Source organism: Pezoporus flaviventris, unplaced genomic scaffold, assembly GCF_033815535.1.
Source record: "Pezoporus flaviventris isolate CSIRO_AGI_PZ_B2104156 unplaced genomic scaffold, CSIRO_AGI_Pfla_v1 ptg000077l, whole genome shotgun sequence".
Classification (NCBI taxonomy): domain Eukaryota; kingdom Metazoa; phylum Chordata; class Aves; order Psittaciformes; family Psittacidae; genus Pezoporus; species Pezoporus flaviventris.
In genome coordinates this window covers 306,606-330,091 of record NW_026892625.1, presented here as the reverse complement: position 1 = coordinate 330,091, position 23,486 = coordinate 306,606, and the positions used below count along the sequence as shown (strand labels likewise).

Below are 23,486 nucleotides of genomic sequence, written 5' to 3'. Positions count from 1 at the left end.
GACTTAAACCATGACATTAAGATACTTAAATTGTATATTTGAAGCCACTGAAAGTGTGTATTTGAAAGAAACCCATGTAGTTTAACTAGGCAAATAATGCTCCTTCTTAAGTTCTTTCACTCCTTTAGAGGTGTCCTGTTTTTTTCTGGGATAGAGTTAATGTTTTTCACAGGAGCTGGTATGGGGCTGTGTTTTGGATTTGGTGAAATGGCATTGGTAATACAGAGATGTTTTAGTTACTGCTGAGCAACTTACACAGAGTCAAGGTCTTTTCTGCTCCCCACCCCACCAGTGAGCAGGCTGGGTGTGAATAAGGAGTTGGGAGGGGATGCAGCTGGGACAGTTGACTGCAACTGACCCAAGGGATATTCTATGCCATGTGATGTCATGCTCAGTATATAAAGCTGGGGGAAAAAGAAGGAAGGGGGTGTGTATGTCAGTGTCAGTCATTTGCAGTGATGGTATTTTGTTTTTCTCAGTAACCCTTAACATGTGATGGAGCCCTGCTTTCCTGGAGATGGATGAACACTTGCCTGCAGATGGGAAATGCTGAATGAATTCCTTGCTTCACTTTGTTTACATGTTCAGCTTTTGCTTTACCTATTAAACTGTCTTTATCTCAACCCATCAGTTTTCTCACTTCTACCCTACCAATCCTCTCCCCCATCCTACTGGGGGGTGGGAGGGTGAGTGAGTGGCTATGTGGTGCTTAGTGCTTAGTTGCCAGGTGGGATTACACCATGACAGTCCTTTTTTGGTGCCCAACATAATGCACGAAGGGTTTGAGATAATGACAGATATGATGGGGATGTGCTAGATGGAATTTATAGCTGTGTTTGTTGTTTAGCTGTTAATTGACAGGGTGCTGTGTTTGCCATGGGGCTTGCTTGCCTTACTGTATATTAGTGTCATGCTCATTAGTTACTGGTTTTTGCTTTCACTGCTTGCTGTCCTGCTTATCATCTGACTGCTGTGCCTGGGAGCATTTTGATAACAGCAGTGGCAGTACCCTGGGCTGGCAGATGGCCAGGGCATTGCTGCTGTTTCTGTGCTGCTGTACTACTGGACAGGCTGGAACTCCAGTGTGAACTCTAGTCAAAGGGACTGCATGACCTATGGATGAGTCCACATGGGAGCAGGATACCCTGAAACACCTGTGGCTGTAGATGAGTCCATGCCAGAGCAAGTACACATCTCAAAGCATCTATGGCCATTGTTATGTCTGAGCTGCAGCAGGTATACCTCTGAAGGGATGTGGCTCAAGGATGGAGTCCATGCTGGAGAAGGTACACCTTGAAGCATCAGTAGCTCTGCATGAGGTCATGCTGGAGCACCACTTGGAGCAGGTGCACACCTAGGGGCAAGGGGAGGAATTCATTGCAGTGTTAAACCATATGGAGACCAGGTGTGGAGATTGTAATGGACATACCTTTAAACTTTTGTAAGCCATGATTTGAGTTACATGTTATAGGAATTACTATGAGCATGTAAATATTTAAAAATATTTTTATAATAAAGGAATGGATACAAAAGTTCATCAAGATTCTATACTAAAAGTCTCATTCCCTACACAGAAGCACAAGCCCAAAGCCAGCTTCAGCAACAAGTTTACATACATTATGTATGTCATAATTTCTTGACTTAGAGTCCAATGTGAATCAGTATAAATGTTTTATTAAATTATTCTATTATACTTCATTATTCTGTGTGTTTATATACACAAAATGGCTCAATTAAGAGGAGGTGAGTGGGAAGAAATATGAATTAATGTTTTAGAAATGACCCACCCACAAGTATAATTTAAAACTAATTAAAGTAGGTAATTTTTTTAGGTTTTGCAATATGTTGTAGAAATTGTGACTTCCCATTTTCTCCCTCTGGTGGGAAAATTACTTTTTATCTTCTAAAGTCACATAGCAATAAAATTTCCTTCTGTGTGTGTGTGTTTTTTTTTTTTTGGGGGGGGTGTGTTGCTTTTTGTTTTTGTTTTTTTTTGTTTATTGGGGTTTTATCCCCTTCTTTTTTTAGTTTTGTATTATCTTTACTTGTTATTTCCCTTAGCAGCGCTTGTCATGGTTTAAGCCCAGCTGGTAACTCGGAACCATACACCCGCTTGCTCACTCACCCCTTCTTCCTCCCCCCACTCCCAGAGGGATGGGGAGGAGAACCGAAAGAATGTAACTCCCACAGGTTGAAATCAGAACACTCCAGTAACTAAGGTATAATACAAAACCAGTACTGCTACCACCAATAATAATAATGATAAGGGAAATAACAACGGAAGAGAATACAATTGCTTACCACCCACCAATCGATACTCAGCCTGACCCAAGCAGCAGTCTCCACCTTCTGGGTAACTCCCCCCAGTTTATATACCAGGCATGATGTGCTGTGGTATGGAATACCCCTTTGGCTAGTTTGGGTCAGGTGTCCCATCTCTGCTTCCTCCTGGCTTCCCCTCCTCCCTGGCAGAGCATGAGACTTAAAAAGTCCTTGGTCAGAGTAAACATTACTTAGCAACAACTAAAAACATTGGTGTGTTATTAGCATTGTTCTCAGACTAAAGCTTAAAACACAGCACTGCACCAGTTACTAAGGAGAAAAGCGACTGCTACTGCTGAACCCAGGAGAGTAGTAGTAGTTTTGTATTACTGTAACAGGATTGATATGTAAAATGGGTATTTGTCTCAATCATTTTGTCCTAACAAAGAAACTGATTCGTCATTAGTCAAAGTAATTATGATTTAGTACCACCATCTTTCTCTCAAATGGTTTTTCTGAACGCATGAGGCAAACTGATGGGAAAAGGGTATATAGGAGTGCAGTAGCAAAAGTGCTAGTATCAAAATTACCTCAAATTTCTTGTGGGGATGCTGAGGGAATACAGTAGACCAGAACAACTGCTGTGATGATGTAAAGAATCTTTTTTTTTGGTTTACAAGTCTTCTGTTAATAGCATCTGCATTAGAAATTGTATGCAACCATTCTTGTCTAGGTGAAATTAGCATTGAACGTACTCTGTGTGCTCTTAAGGATTTCAAACAGCTTCAACAGCCCATGCAGTTACCGCTTTTGAAGGAGCTTGTTTCAGGCACCTGAGCCCCTACAGCTGACTACATGCATGCTTTTAGTTCTTCCTAAGCGTGAAGAAAATTATCCTTGCTGCAACCATCCTCACAAGGTATGAAGTGAAGGCAAAGAACATAATTATGACAGCTTCTCTACCAAAAGATTATACGAGTGCGTGACATTTCAATTTCTAACGTACAAACTCACACCCCTCTCCACCAGGGCGGCAGGTCTCCTCCAAGCCTCAAACCTTCCTGCCAGAAGTTCCTACAGATACACACCACCCATCCGCGTCGCTGAGGCACTTGCCCAGACATACTGTCGCTTCCCACAGCGACCAAGGTAAAGCCGACTATACTTTCGCTGACGCCCATCGGCTCTTTTCCTCCCATAGCCACTCCTTAGGAAATATACAGATTTCATCGTGCCGCGAAAAGGGGAGAGAGGAGGGGCGGGAAGAAGAGGAAGCTGCCTCCCCCCAGTATGCCTCGCGTGCGGTAGAGGTTAGTGCGCTTGCGTGGTGTGTGGCCGGTTTTCAGCTCTACGCAAGATGGCGACGGGCTCCTCGGATCCCCTGGAAGAGATGCTGCTCTTCACTGAGGAGGTGGATGAGAAGGTGGTCAGTGATCTGGTGGGCTCTTTAGAATCGCAGCTGATAGGAGGAAAAAATTCCGTCGAGGCGCCCCAGCCCAGGACCTTCGCCCCGTCCCAACAGCAGCAGCACCAGGGGAGCCTAGTAGGGAGCAGCAGCCCCGTTCAGCAGCAGCAAGGACATCCCGTGCCTCCTTCCACTCCCGGAGCGGAGGAGGAGGAGGAGGAGGAGGCGGCGGTGGGATGCCCCGGAGTCGCGGAGAGCCGAGCCCCTGTTCAGGGACAGCTCCCATTCCCCCCGGCGGCGGCAGTGGCGGTGGCAGGGAGGGGAGCGAGTGTAAACAGTAGTAGTGTGCAGCAATCACATGGAGCGACTCTCGGCAGCGGCGGCGACAACCCCGGCGCGCTCGCCGCCCTTGCACCGCCACAGCCCGCTGCTCCCCCGCCTGCCAGCGTCCCTGCTCAGTCTGTGAACAACCACGTGGCTGTTGGCGCTGCTGCCCGGGACACGGGGAGCCCCAGCGGCAATCCGCCCGGCGCCAACAGCGCGGTACTGCCCCTGCAGCGCAATGAGGCCGCGGAGGGTAGCGGGACCTCGGCAGAGGGCGGCGGGCCGGAGGGAGCTGCGGAGAATGCTTCTGCCGCCGCCACCACGTCACTCCCCGTCAAGGCGGCGCTCAACGGGGAGGGCGCCTGGGGCCAGCTGGCGGCAGTCCCATTAGCCAGCATTCACGGCAGAGCCGATGCCGCTACGGCACAGACCAAGCCTGCGCACGGCCCGCTCTCCGCTGTAAACGCACTCGGTACCTCCGCTAGCCCTGCGCCTGCCACCCCACCGGGGCAGGGCTCGACTGCCAACTGCACCCCGCCGGGCCCCGCCGCTCCCAAGCTAGCGGTTAGCGCTGCCAAGGTGAGCGCTGCCCCTTCAACCGCCCCCCAGGCCCTATCACCCCGTCTGGCGCTGGGCGCTGCCTCCAGGATCGTGGCCCCGCAGCTGATCGTGAGGTCGCCACAGCAGACCACCATCCAGCTGCCCCCCGGTTTCACCATACCGCCCGGTAAGTGAATCGCATCGGGAATCGGGATAATCTTTTCTCTTTCTCTCTCTCTTTTTTTTTTTTTTTCCCGAGGTTGATTTTACGTTTTTATCCCCCAGAGTTGTTTGCTCGACGCGATGGAAACAAAAGAAGAGGCACCTGTTTGAGGCACTATGTGTGACAAACAGGCTGCCGTTAATGAGGGTGTAATTGGTAGGGGACGGGCGGTTGCTAATGCAATGTAATTGCGACTGTTGTGTGGCGAGTTACTTGTTCTGTCCTAGGGTGAGAGCAGCAGCCACGGTAAGTTATTTTGGCTGGCTTCGTGGAGAGGGAGGCAAAAGAAAGCATCCTTCAAATCTAGAACGGTAAACCAAGTTAGCTCTGGTGTTAAGCATGTTAGCAAAGTCTATGGACTTGCTACTATAGGATAAAGGTCCTCGGTTATTTTGTTAACAGCCCGTAAATCCTGTACCACCCGGTATGACCCATCAGGTTTACAAACAGGTAAAATAGGGGTGTTAAAATCGGATTGGCACTCTTTTAGCAGTCCTAGCTGTAGGAAATTTTCAATTATTGGGCAAGTTCCTTCCCTATCTTCCTTTTTCAGGGGGTATTGTTTAATCCTGACTGGCTGTTTTCCCTCCTTGAGCTTAATCTGTATTGGGGGTGCATTTTTGGCTTTTCCAGGTACATTTGTGGCCCATACTCCTGGGAATACCTGATCCAGTATATCTTCCTGGACTTCTTCCTCAACGTGATTAGTGATCAAAACTAAATGTCTCTATGTACTGTTGGTCATTTACTTCTAAAGCGATCTTGCCTCCTTGGAAAGTAATAGTTGCTCCCAAATGTTCCAGTAAGTCTCTCCCTAGGAGAGCTTTTGAGGAGTTAGGCATACATAAGAATTTATGAATGCCCCATTGCTTTTCCAATTGATATTTCAATGGTTTACAAAAATAAGCCTTTTCATTTTGGCCAGTCACCCCTTTTACCATAATATAATCATCCCCCAAAGGCATTAAAGCTTTGTTTAAAACTGAATACGTTGTGCCCGTATCAACTAAAAATTTCACTTCCTTTTCTTTGTCCCCTAGCTTCATTATAACCAGTGGATCTGCTAGGGAAGATTCCCCTGGTCCCTGTCAGTCTAGTTCCAGTTCAGTCACTGGAGCCACCCCATGGCACTCCCCCCCAGGGCAGTCTCACTTCCAGTGTCCAAACTCCCCATAGCATGCACACTGATCTGGTGCCACAGAAGAGCCCACTCCCCCACCTCTGCCTGACATTCTTCCTTCCACCAGTTTCAAAGCAACCACCGTAGTCGTGGCTATAGCATGGCCCAGCTTTTTCTTTGCTACCTGTCCCCGATTCCTATATGCTCTCCATGCTTCCTCCTTCACTCCAATCCACATTTATTCAATGACACCTCGGTCCCATCTGTCAACACAGAATCATAGAATAGTTAGGGTTGGAAAGGACCTTAAGATCATCTAGTTCCAACCCCCCTGCCATGGGCAGGGACACCTCACACTAAACCATATCACCCAAGGCCTTGTCCAACCTGGTCTTGAACACTGCCAGGGATGGAGCATTCACAACCTCCCTGGGCAACCCATTCCAGTGCTTCACCACCCTAACAGGAAAGAATTTCCTCCTTATATCCAATCTAAACTTCCCCTGTTTAAGTTTTAACCCGTTACCCCTTGTCCTGTCACTACAGTCCCTAATGAAAAGTCCTTCCCCAGGATCCCTGTAGGCCCCCTTCAGATACTGGAAGGCTGCTATGAGGTCTCCACACAGCCTTCTCTTCTCCAGGCTGAACAGCCCCAACTTCCTCAGCCTGTCTTCATATGGGAGGTGCTCCAGTCCCCTGACCATCCTTGTGGCTCTTCTCTGGACTTGTTCCAACAGTTCCATGTTCTTTTTATGTTGAGGACACCAGAACTGCACACAATACTCCAGGTGAGGTCTCACAAGAGCAGAGTAGAGGGGCAGGATCACCTCCTTCGACCTGCTGGCCACACTCCTTTTGATGCAGCCCAAGATAACGTTGGCTTTCTGGGCTGCAAGTGCACACTGCTGGCCCATGTTCATTTTCTCATCAACCAGCACCCCCAAGTCCTTCTCTGCAGGGCTGCCCTGAATCTCTTCTTTGCCCAACCTGTAGCTGTGCCTGGGATTGCTCCGACCCAGGTGTATGACCTTGCACTTGTTACGGTTAAACTTCATGAGGTTTGCATCAGCCCACCTCACAAGTGTGTCGAGGTCCCTCTGGATGGCATTCCTTCCCCCCAGGGTATCAACCGAACCACACAGCTTGGTGTCATCAGCAAACTTGCTGAGGGCACACTCAATCCCCCTGTCCATGTCAGCGATGAAGATGTTAAACAAGACCGGTCCCAACACCAATCCCTGAGGGACACCGCTCATTACTGGTCTCCAGCCGGACACTGAGCCATTGACCAGAACTCTTTGTGTGCAGCCATCCAGCCATTTCTTTATCCACCGAGTGGTCCATCCATCAAATTGATGTCGCTCCAATTTAGAGACAAGGATGTCGTGTGGGACAGTGTCGAATGCTTTACACAAGTCCAGGTAGATGACATCAACTGCTCTACCCCTGTCCATCAGTTCTGTAACCCCGTCATAGAAGGCCACCAAATTGGTCAGGCAGGATTTCCCCTTAGTGAAGCCATGCTGGCTGTCACCAAGAACCTTGTTGTTTTTCATGTGCCTTAGCATGCCTTCCAGGGGTATCTGCTCCAAGATTTTGCCAGGCACAGAGGTGAGACTGACTGGTCTGTAATTCCCCGGGTCATCCATTTTCCCCTTCTTGAAAATGGGGGTTATATTTCCCTTTTTCCAGTCATCGGGAACTTCACCTGACTGCCATGATTTCTCAACTATTATGGCCAGCGGCTTCACAACTGCATTTGCCAGCTCCTTCAGGACCCGCTGATGGATTTCATCAGGTCCCATGGACTTGTGCACATTCAGATTTTTAAGATGGTCTCGAACCAGATCTTCTCCTACAGTGGGCTCAAGGTCTTCATTCTCACAGTCCCTGCGTCTGCCTTCCAGGACTTGGGTGGTGTGGTCAGAGCATTTGCCTGTGAAGACAGAGGCAAAGACTTCATTCAGAACCTCAGCCTTTTCCAAATCCTGTGTAGCCAGTTCTCCTGAGAGCTTCCTGAGGGTGCCTACATTCTCCCTAGTCTGTTTTTTATTTGCTATGTACCTGTAGAATCCCTTCCTGTTATCCTTAATACCCCTAGCCAAGTTCAATTCTAACTGGGCCTTAGCTTTCCTAACCTGGTCCCTGGCTTCTCGGACAACATCCCTGTACTCTTCCCGTGCCACCTGTCCTTGCTTCCACTTATTATAAGCCTCTTTTTTCAAATGAATTTTCCTCAGGAGCTCCTTATCCATCCAAGGAGGTCTCCTGGCCCTCCTGCTGAATTTCTTTCTAGTTTGGATGCAACACTCCTGAGCTTGCAGCAGGTGATCCTTGAATATCAACCATGAGGCTTGGGCCCCCCTGCCCTCTAGGGTTATGTCCCATGGAACCTTCCTAAGCAGGTTCCTGAAGAGGCCAAAGTCTGCTCTTTTGAAGTCCAGGGCAGTGAGCTTGCTGCACGCTCTTCTCTGTCCTGAGGATCTCAAATTTGACCATCTCGTGATGTCTGCATCCAAGGCTGCCCTAGAGCGTCACATTTCCAACTAGCCCTTCCCTGTTGGTGAGCAAGAGGTCAATCATGGCACCTCTCCTTGTCAGCTCCTCTATTACTTGCAGAAGGAAGTTGTCTTCCACACAATCGAGGAACTTCCTGGATTGCTTGTGCCGGGCTGTACCATCCTTCCAACAGATGTCAGGGTGGTTGAACTCCCCCATGAGAACAAGGGCCTGTGAGTGTGAGGCTTTTCCTGTCTATAGAATGCTTCCCACTTGTTTGCCTGCCCCAGCACCCATCCCATGCTCAAACACAGGAGTTGAGTAAGCTCCCCTCCTTTCCCCCTTCTTTTTCCTTTTTTTTTTCTCTCTCACAGCTGCTCACCCTGCTCTGCAGGGGCTGCAGATGCCTGCCTCTGCAGCAGCACTTCTGGTTTAACCCTTTCTTAACTCTGTGAGTCTGCTGCTTGTTGCCAGTGACAGCAATCTACTTCTTATCAGCATCTGATAAGACAGATATAGGGTGTGCTCCTCTCGGAGGTAATTGTGATACATGATTTTCCTACCCATCTTCCTGATTACTGTTTGTTTTGTTGTTTGTTTTTTTTTTTTTTAACTTTAAATATCATTCTCCATCTTAACTTTCAGTTTTTCCCTGTCCTTTTCCAAAGCCAAAATTAAGGGATCTGGTGGAGCTATATTAATTTTACATTCAGTCTGTCACTCTGGGTGGTTTCTTAAAGTGAAAAACGTATCTGCATACATTATTTCATCCCATTTTCCTTGCTGCCTCAAAACAACATGAATTGTAACAATGTGTTATAGTTCAGAGTTCCATTTTTAGGCCTTCTCTTATACAGCCACTGGGGCGCAGAGAGGGAAGTCTTCTTAACCCCCCAGTTAGCCACAGTTTACTTTCGTCTACTCCTCCCCCACCGCTTAAACACTGTAATCTTTAACACTAAGGAGAGACATATACAGAAAAACAAATAGATACAATACAAGACAAATACGCTTTGTAGCTATGCCACGTCTTGGTCTCACAAAACACTTAGACGAAACGTATTTGTTTTGTGTTGTGTTTGTCTCCAGCCACTCTTGTCGCAGAGAACACGGAACCGCGGATCAGGACTCCACACTCACTTCATAGCTATGCCATGTCTCAGCCACACAAAACACTTTCACCTCCACATGGGATCCCACAGACACACTCCACACAGTGGTTCCGCTTACCCTTCTCCTGCTTCTTACACAGTCATTAGCAGGTCCATCCTGGCTCCCAAAACCTGGAATGCAGCAGAAACCCTGGACTTGCTTGGTCTATGGCCGCTCTATTGGCCGACGGGTCCTTGGACTTACCTGATCCACCCTCAGGATCGCTAGCGGGTGCTCTATCGGTCGACGAGTCCCCAACCTACTGCTTGCAAGCCCTACCTGCCAAGGGGAACTATGCTGTGCACCAGACATCTCTGCGTGGCTTACCAGCAGCCCCAGCCAAGTGTATGACTTATAGGCCCCTCTAAATTACAAGCATACCTTTTCCGCAGCCAGCACAGGTTGTTGTCTGCCCCCGCAGTGAGCGGACGAGAAGTAGAGGTCCTCCAGGCATACAGCCTGGGGCGCCCAGGATGTCCACCCCCCAGCTGATCCTGCAGCCGAACAGACATCTTCTGGATGGCTTGCCAAATTGATACATGGATAGACTCTACAACTAGTTAAAGTTGTAAAGTAGGTATGTTTTATTCAGCGCTGAGGTGCATGGGGGATTGCTCCTGCAAAGGCATGCGCACCTCAACGTTGTTCTCCTTCATATTTATCCTCTAAACTATTACATATTCATGAGGTTATGTAACACACCCATATCACAGTATCACAGTATGCTAGAGATTGGAAGGGACCTCAAAAGATCATCTAGTCCAATCCCCCTGCCGGAGCAGGAACACCTAGATAATGTTACACAGGAATGTCTCCAGAGAAGGAGACTCCACAACCTCCCTGGGCAGCCTGTTCCAGTGTTCTGTCACCCTCACTGAGAAGAAGTTTCTTCTCAAGTTTAAGTGGAACCTCTTGTGTTGCAGTCTGTATCCATTACCCCTTGTCCTATCATTGTTTGCCACTGAGTAGAGCCTGGCTCCATCCTCGTGACACTCCCCCTTTATATATTTATATACACTAATAAGGTCACCCCTCAGTCTCCTCTTCTCCAAACTATAGAGACCCAGCTCCCTCAGTCTTTCCTCATAAGGGAGATGCTCCACTCCCCTAATCATCTTCGTTGCCCTGCGCTGGACTCTCTCCAGCAGCTCCCTGTCCTTCTTGAACTGAGGGGCCCAGAACTGGACACAATATTCCAGATGCAGTCTCACCAGGGCAGAGTAGAGGGGAAGGTGGACCTCTCTCGACCTACTAACCACCCCCCTTCTAATACACCCCAGGATGCCATTGGCCTTCTTGGCCACAAGGGCACAGTGTTGGCTCATGGTCATCCTGTCATCCACTAGGACCCCCAGGTCCCTCTCCCCTACACTGCTCTCTAACAGGTCGTTTCCCAACCTATACTGGAACCTGGGGTTGTTCCTGCCCAGATGCAGGACTCTACACTTTCCCTTGTTATATTTCATCAAGTTATTCCCTGCCCAACTCTCCAGCCTGTCCAGGTCTCGCTGGATGGCAGCACAGCCTTCTGGCGTGTCAGCCACTCCTCCCAGCTTAGTGTCATCAGCAAACTTGCTGATAGTACACTCAGTTCCCTCATCTAAATCATTGATGAATATATTAAATAATACTGGTCCCAGTACTGACCCTTGAGGCACTCCTAGTTACAGGCCTCCAACTAGACTCCGCCCCATAGACTACAACTCTCTGGCTTCTCTCCTTCAGCCAGTTCACAGTCCACCTCACTACCTGATCATCCAGACCACACTTCCTCAATTTATCTGTGAGGATGCTGTGGGAGACTGTGTCATGCTTTGCTGAAGTCAAGGTAGACCACATCCACCGCTCTGCCATCATCCATCCACCGTGTTATTTCCTCATAAAAGGCCAAGAGATTGGTCAAACATGATTTCCCCTTGGTGAAGCCATGTTGACTGCCCCTCATAACCCTCTTAGACTTGATATGCCTTAAGATGGCAGCAAGGATAAGGTGTTCCAACAGTTTCCCAGGGATGGAGGTGAGGCTGACCGGTCTATAGTTACCTGGGTCCTCCTTCTTCTTGCCCTTTTTGAAGACTGGAGTGACATTTGCTTTCCTCCAGTCCTCAGGCACCTCTCCCATTTCCCAAGACTTGGTAAATATGATGGAGAGTGGTCTAGCAATGACTTCCGCCAGTTCCCTCAGCACCCGCGGGTGCATCCCATCTGGACCCATGGATTTATGGATGTCCAGATTGCTCAACTGATCTCTAACCCATTCCTCATTGACTAAGGCAAACCGCTCCGTTGACCTGACTTCATCTAAGGTCTCAGGGGTACAGGGCTCTTCAGGACTGCCTGCAGAGGGTAGGCAGAGAAAAAAAAAAGGCATACAGTAACTGCCATCTCTGTATCTTCTGTCACCAGGGCACCCATCCCGTTCATCAGTGGGCTTTCTTCATCCCCCTCAGACTGTGGGAAGCAGCTTCCCCCTCACCTGTCTGGAAGACCAGCAGCAGGTAGTAGTCTGTTGGGTGCACCCGGTTGGGGAGCGTCTTGGTGATATCCCTGATCTGGGCTCCAGGCGGACTACACACTTCCCTATGATGAGGGTCAACTCTGCATATCAGGCCCTCTGTTCCTCTCAGAAGGGAATCGCCTACTACAGTGACCCTTCTTTCTTTCTTATCAGAGGCAGTCTTGAGGTGCAAAGTCGACTGCCTTTTCCTATGTGGCCTTGTAGGCTGGCCTTGCACCACATCCTCACCTACCTCTCCTTCAAGATCCAGGGACTCAAACCTATTACGGAGGGACACCTGGGGAAGCAGGGCAAGAAGGGAGGAGGTTTTCCCACGACACCGAACCAGAACTCGGTTCCAACCCTCGTCATCTTTTTGGTCCCCTACCTCTGCGCAACAGCTACAGGGCAGGGGCTGTCTCGGGCCATCCCCCTCTGTCTGAGAGGGCAGGGGGTCCATCCCCTTTTGGGGGGTATCTCCCTGGAACCATTCCGACTGGCAAGCCAGGGAGTTACTCCACCAGTCGATCTCCCTTTCACACTCCCTGATGGTCCTCAGCGTCTCAACCTCCTCCTTAAGTTTTGCCACCAAGGTAAGCAGATCTTTTACCTGCTCACACTTCATGCAGGTGGAATGCTGTCCTCCCTCCCCCGGCAGCAGCAGGCTCTGGCACTCCCTGCATCCAGAGACCTGAACAGCCACGGTTTGGGATGGGGTCTCTGTCCGAGTTGCTGCAGTCTTCTTACTGCAAGCTCTCTTTCTGGAGGCGACCATATTGGTCAGCAGTCTGGGACAACAGGGTCAGCAACAAGACCTGCTTGTTTCTCCCTGCACCTGGTAGGCAGCGACATGTCGCTGATCCTTTCAGAGGCTCTTTCAAGGCAAGAGGCAGGGCGGTGGTCGCCGTCACTGTGGGAACGCCCCTCGCCACATCAGCCGCTCTCTCGCATGGGCTGTTTGCGCTTTGGGGATCGGGAGATGTCGGGATTCGCGATGTCTCTGCGCTATTCCCTCTGATTTTCCTAATCTCTGTTGAACCTCGAGGTCGCTGAAGCGTGCTTACTGCGGCTGTAGCTGGGCTAGTTCCGATCAGTTGACTGAATATCCTTCCACTCTGTTCCGGCTAGCATGATAAGTGTTGAGCACGCATTTGTTGAGTAAGCATGAGTAAGTAGTAAGCAGCCGGCTTAACCCTAACCCTCCTGTGCATCGGTTAACCCTTCCCATCAGTAGTGAGCAGTCGTGATCCAGACAAAAATCTGGGGTGTTAGCAAAGAGTAACTTTATATGTGCCTTGTAGGATTCTATTTCCTGCTCTACTTCTGATAGACTTGAAAAGCTTTTCTTCTTCAGAGAGTGTCTTTTGTTATGAATCAGGTGGCAAGATATAGGCTGATGTGTATAATTTAATCTAAAACTTTTAATTTTTAAAGTTTTTAACTTTGCTGAAGCTACAGGCTGGGCAGAGAAAAGATTCAGAGCAGCCCTGTGGAGAAGGACTTGGGGGTGTTGGTCGATGAGAAAATGAACGTGAGCCAGCAGTGTGTGCTCGCAGCCCAGAAAGCCAGCCGTATCCTGGGCTGCATCAAAAGGAGTGTGGCCAGCAGGTCGAAGGAGGTGATCCTGCCCCTCTGCTCTCATGAGACCTCACTTGGAGTACTGTGTACAATTCTGGTGTCCTCAACATAAAAAGGGCATGGAACTGTTGGAACAAGTCCAGAGAAGGGCCACGAGGACAGTCAGGGGACTGGAGCACCTCCCATATGAAGACAGTCTGAGAAAGTTGGGGCTGTTCAGCCTGGAGAAGAGAAGGCTGTGTGGAGACCTCATAGCAGCCTTCCAGTATCTGAAGGGGGCCTACAGGGATCTTGGGGAGGGACTTTTCATTAGGGACTGTAGTGATAGGACAAGGGGTAACGGGTTAAAACTTAAACAGGGGAAGTTTAGATTGGATATAAGGAGGAAATTCTTTCCTGTTAGGGTGGTGAAGCACTGGAATGGGTTGCCCAAAGAAGTTGTGAATGCTCCATCCCTGGCAGTGTTCAAGGCCAGGTTGGACAGAGCCTTGGGTGACATAGTTTAGTGTGAGGTGTCCCTGCCCATGGCAGGGGGGTTGGAACTAGATGATCTTAAGGTTCTTTCCAACCCTAACTATTCTATGATTCTAAGTGTGATGGTGTCATTCTCTGCTGCATCTGGGCAGTCTTTACATCACTAATTATATTTTTATATTTATATTATATTTTTATATTTATTTCCAATTCTGAAGTAACAGTTGCATCCTGTTTATTCTTCTCTTAATATCTTAACTTTTATTACTAAAAATGTAAGTTCAGAAAGGTTGTTAACTAACCAAAACAGCATCCCTTCATCCTGGTAATTCCTGATTATGTATTATTTCAGCTGAAATTCTGAAGGGTTCTGTGGCCCTGTACTAAATTTTCATGTTTCAAAAATCTGGTAACTTTCTGCCTTCTTGATTTAGGAGATGATTTAACATTTGAACTGGTTTTGGTATATTTTTGCTATTAATATGAATAGCATGATAATATGTGGAACCATTGATGTAGTCTGAAACACCTTCTTCCATCATGTTTCTTAAAATATTTGATATTTATTAGTGAAGTGTAGCAAAAACGTGATGGTGTAGAAGCTAACTTCTAAGCAAAGTACATTTGGCCATAGTTTCTGGAAGTCCTGCTCCAGATTCTAATGCTCCAAACGTAAAAAGCTCAGTGGTTTCAAAGAGATAAGAGGTTGCTATTCAGACTACGTTAATGCCTTTGATTTCCCATTGTTAATCTGTTTATCATAATTGCATATGATAATGTGTATCATAACTTTGCATACAGTTGTGGCAGTTTCTTGTGTTGATACTTTGTTCTGCTACTTAATTTTCAAACAGAAGAGAGACAGTAGGCCTTGAAAGCCATCTGGTCCAAGATTTAAATGTTATGGAAATAATACTGTTAAAAGTTATAATTTGAATTTGATTCTATTACAAGTCAGCTTGAAATCAATTATATTTTTTGTAAACATTAAGATAGTATGTTCTAAAATGAAGTTATTCAGAAAATACAATGTTATTTTTGAGTTTTCACTCTTAAAATTGGTGGATCATTTATAATTAATTATGGAACTCCCACAATGTAAACTTCTATCTAAAGCAGAAATTTAGAATCACCTTTTGACAATAAGTTATTTTAGCATATAATAATCATAAGTTGTGTGTCTTGTCTTTATGTGGCTGACAGGAAAAAATAATCTCATAATTTAAGTGGATTCTAATTTGCGTGTATTGCTCAGTAAAAGAAATTTCAAGTCCTCCAAACTAAATTAAAACATAACATTAATACATGAATATTTATGCATCTATAGTAGTAATTATGTCTACAACTTTTATTGAAACTGTGGCATGTGTTGCAATTAATTTGTCCTTTCCATTAATTTTTGTTTTAGAAAATTGGAAGATAAATTAACACGCTTGTGAATCTGTGTAATGGAAATAGAACGTGTAGTTTTTAATGTGGGGTAGGCATTATCCTATGAGGATTTCTATATAAGTTTTACAATGTAATGAGAGGAGGGATATCTGTTTGGCCAGTTGTCAGTGTACTGGTATTTTTGTGTCTGGATGGTTTAGGAATGGCATATACCAAGTATATCATCTGCTTACAGAGTTTTTCTGCAAATATAAAAGATGAGGTTTGGTGCTTAAATGGCTAATGGACCTTAAAAGTTATATTTTAAAAGATGTTTTATGGGTTTCTTTCAACTTTTCTTTTAAAAGTTGCTCTCTGAGCTTAGAGAGTTATGAACATGGCTTTTGGATGTGGTCCTTCCTGTAGCACTCTATGCCTTTAACCTTAAAGCTTGGTTTCCAAAATTCTTTAGTTTGTAGTGGCAGAAATTTGCCTCCTGTTTGTGTTTTTAGTAGGGAGGGTTGCCTGGGAGCACCTAAGACTATGCGAGTGAGGGCTTTTATTGGTGCTGCAGTTCACTCGTGTGTTCATCCCATGATTTGTATTTGTATTTCTATGTTAGAGACTGAAAGACTTGGTATAGGGTACATTTGAGGTTTTTTTTCTTGTTATGATAGTGTCGGATTTCTTTATCCTGGTGGTATGTTGCAAGCCATGTCTCTTTACTGAGGTGTGGTGGTGGTGGTTTTTTTTTTTGTGGGGTGTTTTGTGGTGGTGGTTGTTTTTTGTTGTTTGTTTGTTTTTTGTTTTTTCTTTGCAATGTTAATTAGAAGTGAATGTATACTTTTACCTTTTTTCCCTTGAAAACTTAAAAAATATATATGAAGCATTTTGCACATGGAGATAAGTTGTAGAAGCAGTGTCTACTGATTGTTACCAGCAGAATAAATGTGACTTCTTACACTCTTATATTTTTTGTTCTCCTGTAGTTGCAGGCAAGATGTTTTCCTGTTTATAGACCTGTTGTACCATATCTAGGTTAAATTATTAAAGTGTGTTCTGGAATGAACTTGGAAATTCTTTTTAAATAATCTGTCTGGGGAATTGTTTCTTAATAAGGGACATGCTTTGCAGTGATCTTGAGTAAGTGTGAAGCTCCAGGTAATCTAGGGACCAAGTTAGCTATTGTCTTCCTTTTTTCTGGAAAGCTTAAGACAAAACTTGATGGCACTGGCTGTGTTGTGTAAAAGGCCTCTATTTGTGAAATGTGTTACCAGAAAATAATATGAAAAAAAAATATCATTTACTTCCAAAAAGTGTTAGAAAACACTTGCCAAGTACTCTGCTAATTTTAAACAATTTCTTTGGTGTTTTCCTAAAATACCTGCACTTGTATCATTTTGTGCTGAGGAGTGGCAGTGTTGGTTCTCTGAGTTTGGTGATATTTTTTTCTTGATGTCTAAACCACAGGTAGTGCCTCCCAATATGTTGATGATGGGTACTACAAAAATTCATCTGTTAATGCTCAACGATTAACTAGATCTCAAATACTGTATGCTCAGAAATGTGGTTGGCCTGATGTTTCTGTGTACACATCCTCTAAAGCTGTTGTTTTAGTAAAGCTGTTGTGTCACTGTCCCTGGTATGTTCATACTAAATTTTATTCTTGGCTACTGGATTGTCGCTATAGTTTACTTCTAATGAATATTCCTTTTCAATTTTATTCTGCTGACCCTGAGTAGACTGCTAAAAGTATGCCTATACACTCAAGTGACCTTTTTTTAGTCACTGTTATCCATAAACTACAGTTATTTGAATTCCAAACTGAATTATTATTTTGTCTGCTGGTGGGGGCTACTTTTCTTCCTTGAAATAACACCTCATGCTACACCAGAATAAAAAAAGAATATACAGTATAAATAAAAATGTACAGTGCTATATATAAGCTTTATATTCTGTAGTTATAGTTCTTTATATATTATTCTTTATTGTATAGTTATTGTTACTTTGTTCTCATTAGATATGGTCTTGGTGCGCATGGATGTTGGACAGCTTGTAATGATGCCTCAGCAGGCTCTAGCACAGGCTCAAATGCAGGCTCAAGTACACATGCAGGGACAGGGTCCTGTCAGCATGTCTCAGAGACTTTCTGTGCCCACAACTGGCCCTGTTTTTCGCCTATCAACAACTCAGGTATGTCTGGCTTAATTTCACTTTACTCTTGTGCATTGTGTTTTCCTCCGTCTTACATATTGTTAGTTCATGTGTGTTTGCAAATGTGCTTTCCTCACCTTTTTTTTGTTGTGAAAACACTAAATACTTATTCAAATGCAGTTTCTTTTCCGAGGCCTAATTTTTTTTTCATATTTCAGAAAAAAAAAAAAAAATTAAAAAAAAACCCTACTTTATAAAGTCTCTCAAGACCTTGTTCAGACTATAAGATCATTGGAGGCTAGAAGGCTCATTCTTAGCCTGAACTTAATTTGGACTCTGTACCACTGGTTCAGTAAGTGCTTCTTGTTCCTCTGAATCAGAAGCACTGTGATCCCAACATGCTGAATGGATGCACGGGATAGCTAGATTCTAATAGAAAAGAAAAAGCCAACCACATTCAATACAAGGATTTTCAAGAATTAACTTTTCAGATACACTTTATTAAAAAAAAAAACAACCAAAGGTTTGATTCCTTTGCTTCACCTCTAAGTGTAATAGGTCTACACTTAGTTTTGTCTGTGTCATGACTACATTTCCTTTTTTATTTGGATTGACAGAGTAGTGTACTTCCCTACCCCAAAATCTTCAGTGGAGTGGGCTTATTTCAAATCAGAAGTGATGTATATTCAAGGATGAAGGGGTATTGTTTTTTAGATTACTTGGTAGGCTGCATTGGTTTAAAATTGCTTAGGGAGGCTGTTCAGCTTCAGGCCATTAGGGGTTAGAGCTGAACTATCTTACTAAAATGTAGAGGCAAGTATCTTTGGATGTTAGTGCAGGGCAGCTGTGCCATAATAATAGGCAGAATTTAAAGTAGTTTTTCCTACAGTCTGTGTTTGCAGAAGTGGTAAATAATTCTGAATGGAAAGAGATGAAGAGATGCCTTTATATTTTTTAACTGATGGTTGCGTAGGTTGCTTGAAATAACTTCGATGTGTGTTTCCCGATGTTTAACGTTTGATTACTGTTGTGGTTTAAGCCAAGGTGGTAACTCAGAACCACACAGCTGCTTGCTCGTTCCCCTGCACCCCTTCCTTCCCCTGCTCCCAGAGGAATAGGGAGGAGAATCAAAAGAATGTAACTCCCACGGTCTGAGATAAGAACAGTCCAGTAACTAAGGTATAACACAAAACCACTACTGCTACCACCAATAATAATAATAATGATAAGGGAAATAATAAGGGAAGAGAATACAACTGCTCACCACTTGCTGACCGACACCCAGCCCGACCCAAGCAGCGATCTAGCCATTCTGGGTAAATGCCCCCAGTTTATCTACTGGGCATAACTTGTTGTGGTATGGAATACCCCTTTGGCTAGTTTGGGTCAGGTGTCCTGTCTCTGCTTCCTTCTGGCTTCCCCTCCTCCCTGGCAGAGCATGAGACTCAAAGTCCTTGGTCAGAGTAAATATTACTTAGCAACAACTCAAAACATCGGTCTGATCAGCATTGTTCCCAGGCTGAAAGTCAAAAGCACAGCACTGCATCAGCTACTAAGAAGGAGAAAAATGACTGCTACTGCTGAACCCAAGACAGTATCCACCCCTTATTCCATACCATTCACATCATGCTCAGATCCGTTATTTTTCAATATCTCATTATTCTTATCTCATACATATATATATTTATATATACATACACACGCACAAAGAGAGAGATATCATTCCTTAGTGCATGGACCAGTCCGTATAAAGCTGCTGAGTTCATCCAGTCCATGATGTCGGGCTCCATCTCTTGTAACAGTCTTTCAGAGCAGGAGAGGTGGTGTGCAGTGTTGGATTGTTGCCTGCTGATGACTGTGGAACTCGTCTGGTCACTGCTGAGATTGTCTGTTTTCGTCAAAGTGCATTTTTTTTGTTGGGATGATGGTCAGAGGGAAGTCAGGGCCAGTCGCTGGTGACCTAAAGACATCTAGTTGTTGGGCTATAAAAGTGCTCCATAGCAGGCAACAGCATATACCTGAGTTCATTGGATGATTGAGGTTCACATAGAACTGCGTAAAGGTTCTGACTGGCCTGGGCCAGTCCTGTTGGCAGATACTCTGGTGTTGAACAACCAGGTGGCCTTTGGTAATTGTGTATCCCAATGTTTGAAAGTCCCACCACCCATTGCTCTCAGTGTAGTTTTTAACAGCCCATTGTACCATTCGATTTTCCCAGAGGCTGGTGCATGGTAGGGGATGTGATATACCCACTCAGTGCCATGCTCTTTGGCCCAAGTGTCTAGAAGGTTGTTCCAGAAATGAGTACCATTATCTGACTCATTTCTCTCTGGGGTGCCGTGTCGCCACAAAATTTATTTCTCAAGGCCCAGGATAGTTTTCCGGGCAGTGGCGTCGGGCACAGCATATGTTTCCAGCCATCTGGTGGTTGCTTCCACCATGGTAAGCACATGGCGCTTGCCTTGGTGGGTTGGTGGGAGTGTGATATAGTCAATCTGCCAGGCCTCCCCATATTTATGCTTCAGCTATCGTCCTCCATACCAAAGAGGCTTTAACTGTTTGGCTTGTTTAATTGCAGCACATATTTCACACTCATGAATAACCTGGGCAATAGTGTCCATTGTTAAGTCCACCCCTTGATCACGGGCCCATCTATATGTTGCATCTCTGCCCTGATGGCCTGAAGTGTCATGGGCCCACCGGGCCAAAAATAATTCACCTTTATGTTGCCAATCTAAGTCCATCTGAGCCACTTCAATCTTATCAGCTTTATCTACCAGGTTGTTCTGGTGTTCCTCAGTGGCCCGACTCTTGGGTACGTGTGCATCTACATGATGTACCTTCACCACCAGGTTCAGCACCCGGGCAGTGATATCTTTCCACAGTGCAGCAGCCCAGATGGGTTTCCTTCTGCTTTGCCAGTTGCTCTGCTTCCATTGCTGCAACCACCCTCACAGGACATTTGCCGCCATCCATGAGTTGGTATAGAGATAAAGTACTGGCCATTTTTCTCGTTCAGCAATGTCCAGGGCCAGCTGGATGGCTTTCACCTCGGCAAACTGACTAAATTCGCCTTCTCCTTCAGCAGTTTCTGCAACTTTTCATTGGGGACTCTGTGCAGCTGCCTCCCCTCTCCAATGCTTTCCCACAATATAGGAGGACCCCTCAGTAAACAAGGCATACTGCTTTTCACTTTCTGACAATTTATTATATGGTGGGGCCTCTTCAGCATGCATCACTTCCTCCTCTGGTGACATTCCAAAATCTTTGCCCTCTGGCCAGTCCATGATGACTTCTAGAATGCCTGGAGGACTGGGGTTTCCTATTCGAGCTCATTGTATAATTAGTGCAGCCCACTTATTCCATGTAGCATCAGTTGCATGATGTGTAGAGTAAACCCTGCCTTTGAACATCCATCCCAGCACGGGCAACCAGCCTGCCCAGGAGGACCTGTGCTTCAGTGCCAGTCACTTCTGAAGCAGCTTGAACCCCTTCATAGACTGCCTGTACCTCTTTTTCAGTTGGGGTATAGCTGGCCTCAGATCCTTTGTATCCCCGAGTCCAAAAGCCGAGGGGTCTATCTCAAATCTCTCCTGGAGCTCTCTGCCAGAGCAGAGGCTCCAGGTAGAACCATTCTCCCTGGCTGCGGTGTAGAGTACGTTTTTCACATCTGGCCCAGTCTGGACTGGTCCAAGGGCTACTGCGTGAACTGTCTCTCATTTGATTTGCTCAAAGGCTTGTTGTTGCTCAGGGCCCCATTTGAAATCATTCTTCTTCCAGGTCACATGATAGAGAGGGCTTACAATCAAGCTAATTTGGGATGTGCATTCTTCAGAACCCCACTGCACCCAAGAAAGCTTATATTTCTTTCTTATGAGATGGTGGAGACTTTGCTGTTATCTTGTTGATCACGTCTATGGGCATCCTGCGATGCCTCTCTTTCCATTTTATTCCCAAACATTGAATCTCCTGTGCAGGTCCCTTGACATCACTCCGTTTTATGGCAAAACTGGCTTTCAGCAGGATTTGGATTATTTTCCTCCCTTTCTCAAAAACTTCTTCCCCTGTATCACCCCACCCAATAATGTCATCAACGTATTGCAAGTGTTCTGGAGCTTGCCCCTGTTCCAGTGCAGTCTGGATCACTCCATGGCAGATGGTAGGGCTGTTTCCACCCCGGGCCAATCAGTTCCAAGTGCACTGGATGCCCCTCTAAGTAAAAGCAAACTGTTGCTTCACTCTGCTGCCAAAGGAATTGAGAGAAATACATTTGCAATGTCAGCTGTAGCATACCGCTTGGCTGCCTTTGACTCCAGTCCTTATTGAAGTTCTATCATGTCTGGTATGGCAGCACTCAATGGTGGTGTGACTTCATTCAGGCCACAATAGTCTACTGTTAGTCTCCACTCTCTGTTAGACTTTTACACTGGTCATATGGGGCCAATAAAGGGTGAGAGGGTCGTAATGATCACTCCTTCGCTCTCCAGTCTATGGATCAGCTTATGGATGGGAATCAGGGAGTGTCAGTTGGTATAATATTGCTGCTGGTGCACTGTTGTGGTCACGATTGGCACTTGTTGTTCTTCGACCTTCAGCAACCCCAGAACAGAAGGATCCTCTGAGAGACCAGGCAAGGTGGACAGCTGCTCAATTTCCTCTGTCTCCAAAGCAGCTTTTGGGTCTTTGAAGTAACTTCTCCTGTGGTGGTGTATGCTAAGGATGCATGGAGCCTCTGGACCAGTCACAGTGGGGTGCTTTTGCCACTTCCTCCCAGTCAGGCTGATTGAAGCCTCCAGTACAGTCAACTCTTGGGATCCTCCTTTCACTCCAGAAATATAAATGGGTTCCACCCCTTGACAGCTTGATGGCATCAGGGTACACTGTGCACCGGTATCTACTAGAGCCTTATACTTCTGTGGGACTGATATGCCAGGCCATCTGTTCCACACAGTCCAGTAAATCCAATTGTCCCTCTCTTCCACCTGGCTGGAGGTAGGGCCTCTCTAATAATATCACAAAATTGTTCTCTTATATCTTGTAGAAAGGCATTAGTCGTCTTTATGACAAGAGCTGTAGTGAAATCAGCTCTTCCACTCCATCCTTGGAACTGCTTACCAGAAACTTGAGCCACAGCTTTCATGGGATTATCATCCTTGGCCTTTGTTCTCCAATTCATGCACCCATTCCTCCAGAGCTGAGGTAGGTTTCTCTCAGTTGTAGGTAGGATTGTTTCTCAGTTGTTTGAGTTCCTGGGACAGTTTTTCCACAGCTGAAGTGATGGAAGGGGTGAGATTGTTTTTGAACTCTCAGAGCTGACAAATCACTTCATTCACTGTTGGTGGTGCTATGTCATGTCAGGTTATTCCTGCCAATGAGTGTACAGTGCATTCCGTGTAAATTTCTGCCACATGTCGTGTACTTTTGACTTCATCTGGATCTACAGATATGTCCCTGGCACCCACCTTGCTATAGATCATCTCTACAATGGCTCATTCCCTCAGAGACTGGATGTCTTTCTCTAGCGTGGTCCATTTCGCTGAACGACTCATAACATCACCCTTGTAGGGTGTTATGATGTTATGTTCTTCACAGCTGCCAAGAACCGTCTCCAAAGGCTGAGGGACTGTTTCTCTTTTGCAATTGCTTTGTCAGTTCCCCCTTCTCTAGCAAGTGATCCCAGCTACTTGGGTTCCCTACCTCCTAGTTCATGACTGTCAGCCCCGTTGTCCCAGCATCGGAGCAACTAGGTGATGATGTGCTCTCCTGGTTGACGGGTAAAATCTTTCTGCATATTCCATAGCTCAGTTGAGGCCCAGGGTCAAGAAGTCACCTCTTCTTCTTCCTCTTCCTCTGATTCTCATAATAATATCTCTTTTTCAGATGCTGT

At 45.9% G+C, this 23,486-nt stretch overlaps 2 protein-coding genes across 5 annotated transcripts in view; both read left to right on the top strand.

The window, feature by feature from the left end:
* The window catches only part of LOC133279421 (granule associated Rac and RHOG effector protein 1-like), a 340,966-nt gene that overhangs the window by 124,216 nt on the left and 193,264 nt on the right, over positions 1 to 23,486 (top strand). The gene's annotated exons all lie outside the window — the stretch shown is intronic.
* The window catches only part of LOC133279422 (transcription initiation factor TFIID subunit 4-like), a 243,767-nt gene continuing 223,802 nt past the window's right edge, over positions 3,522 to 23,486 (top strand). Inside the window, exons 1-2 of the mRNA XM_061473128.1 lie at positions 3,522 to 4,718; positions 17,466 to 17,638. Coding sequence (XP_061329112.1) covers positions 3,620 to 4,718; positions 17,466 to 17,638 — 1,272 coding nt within the window. The 5' untranslated portion in view covers positions 3,522 to 3,619. The remainder of the gene's footprint in view (positions 4,719 to 17,465; positions 17,639 to 23,486) is intronic.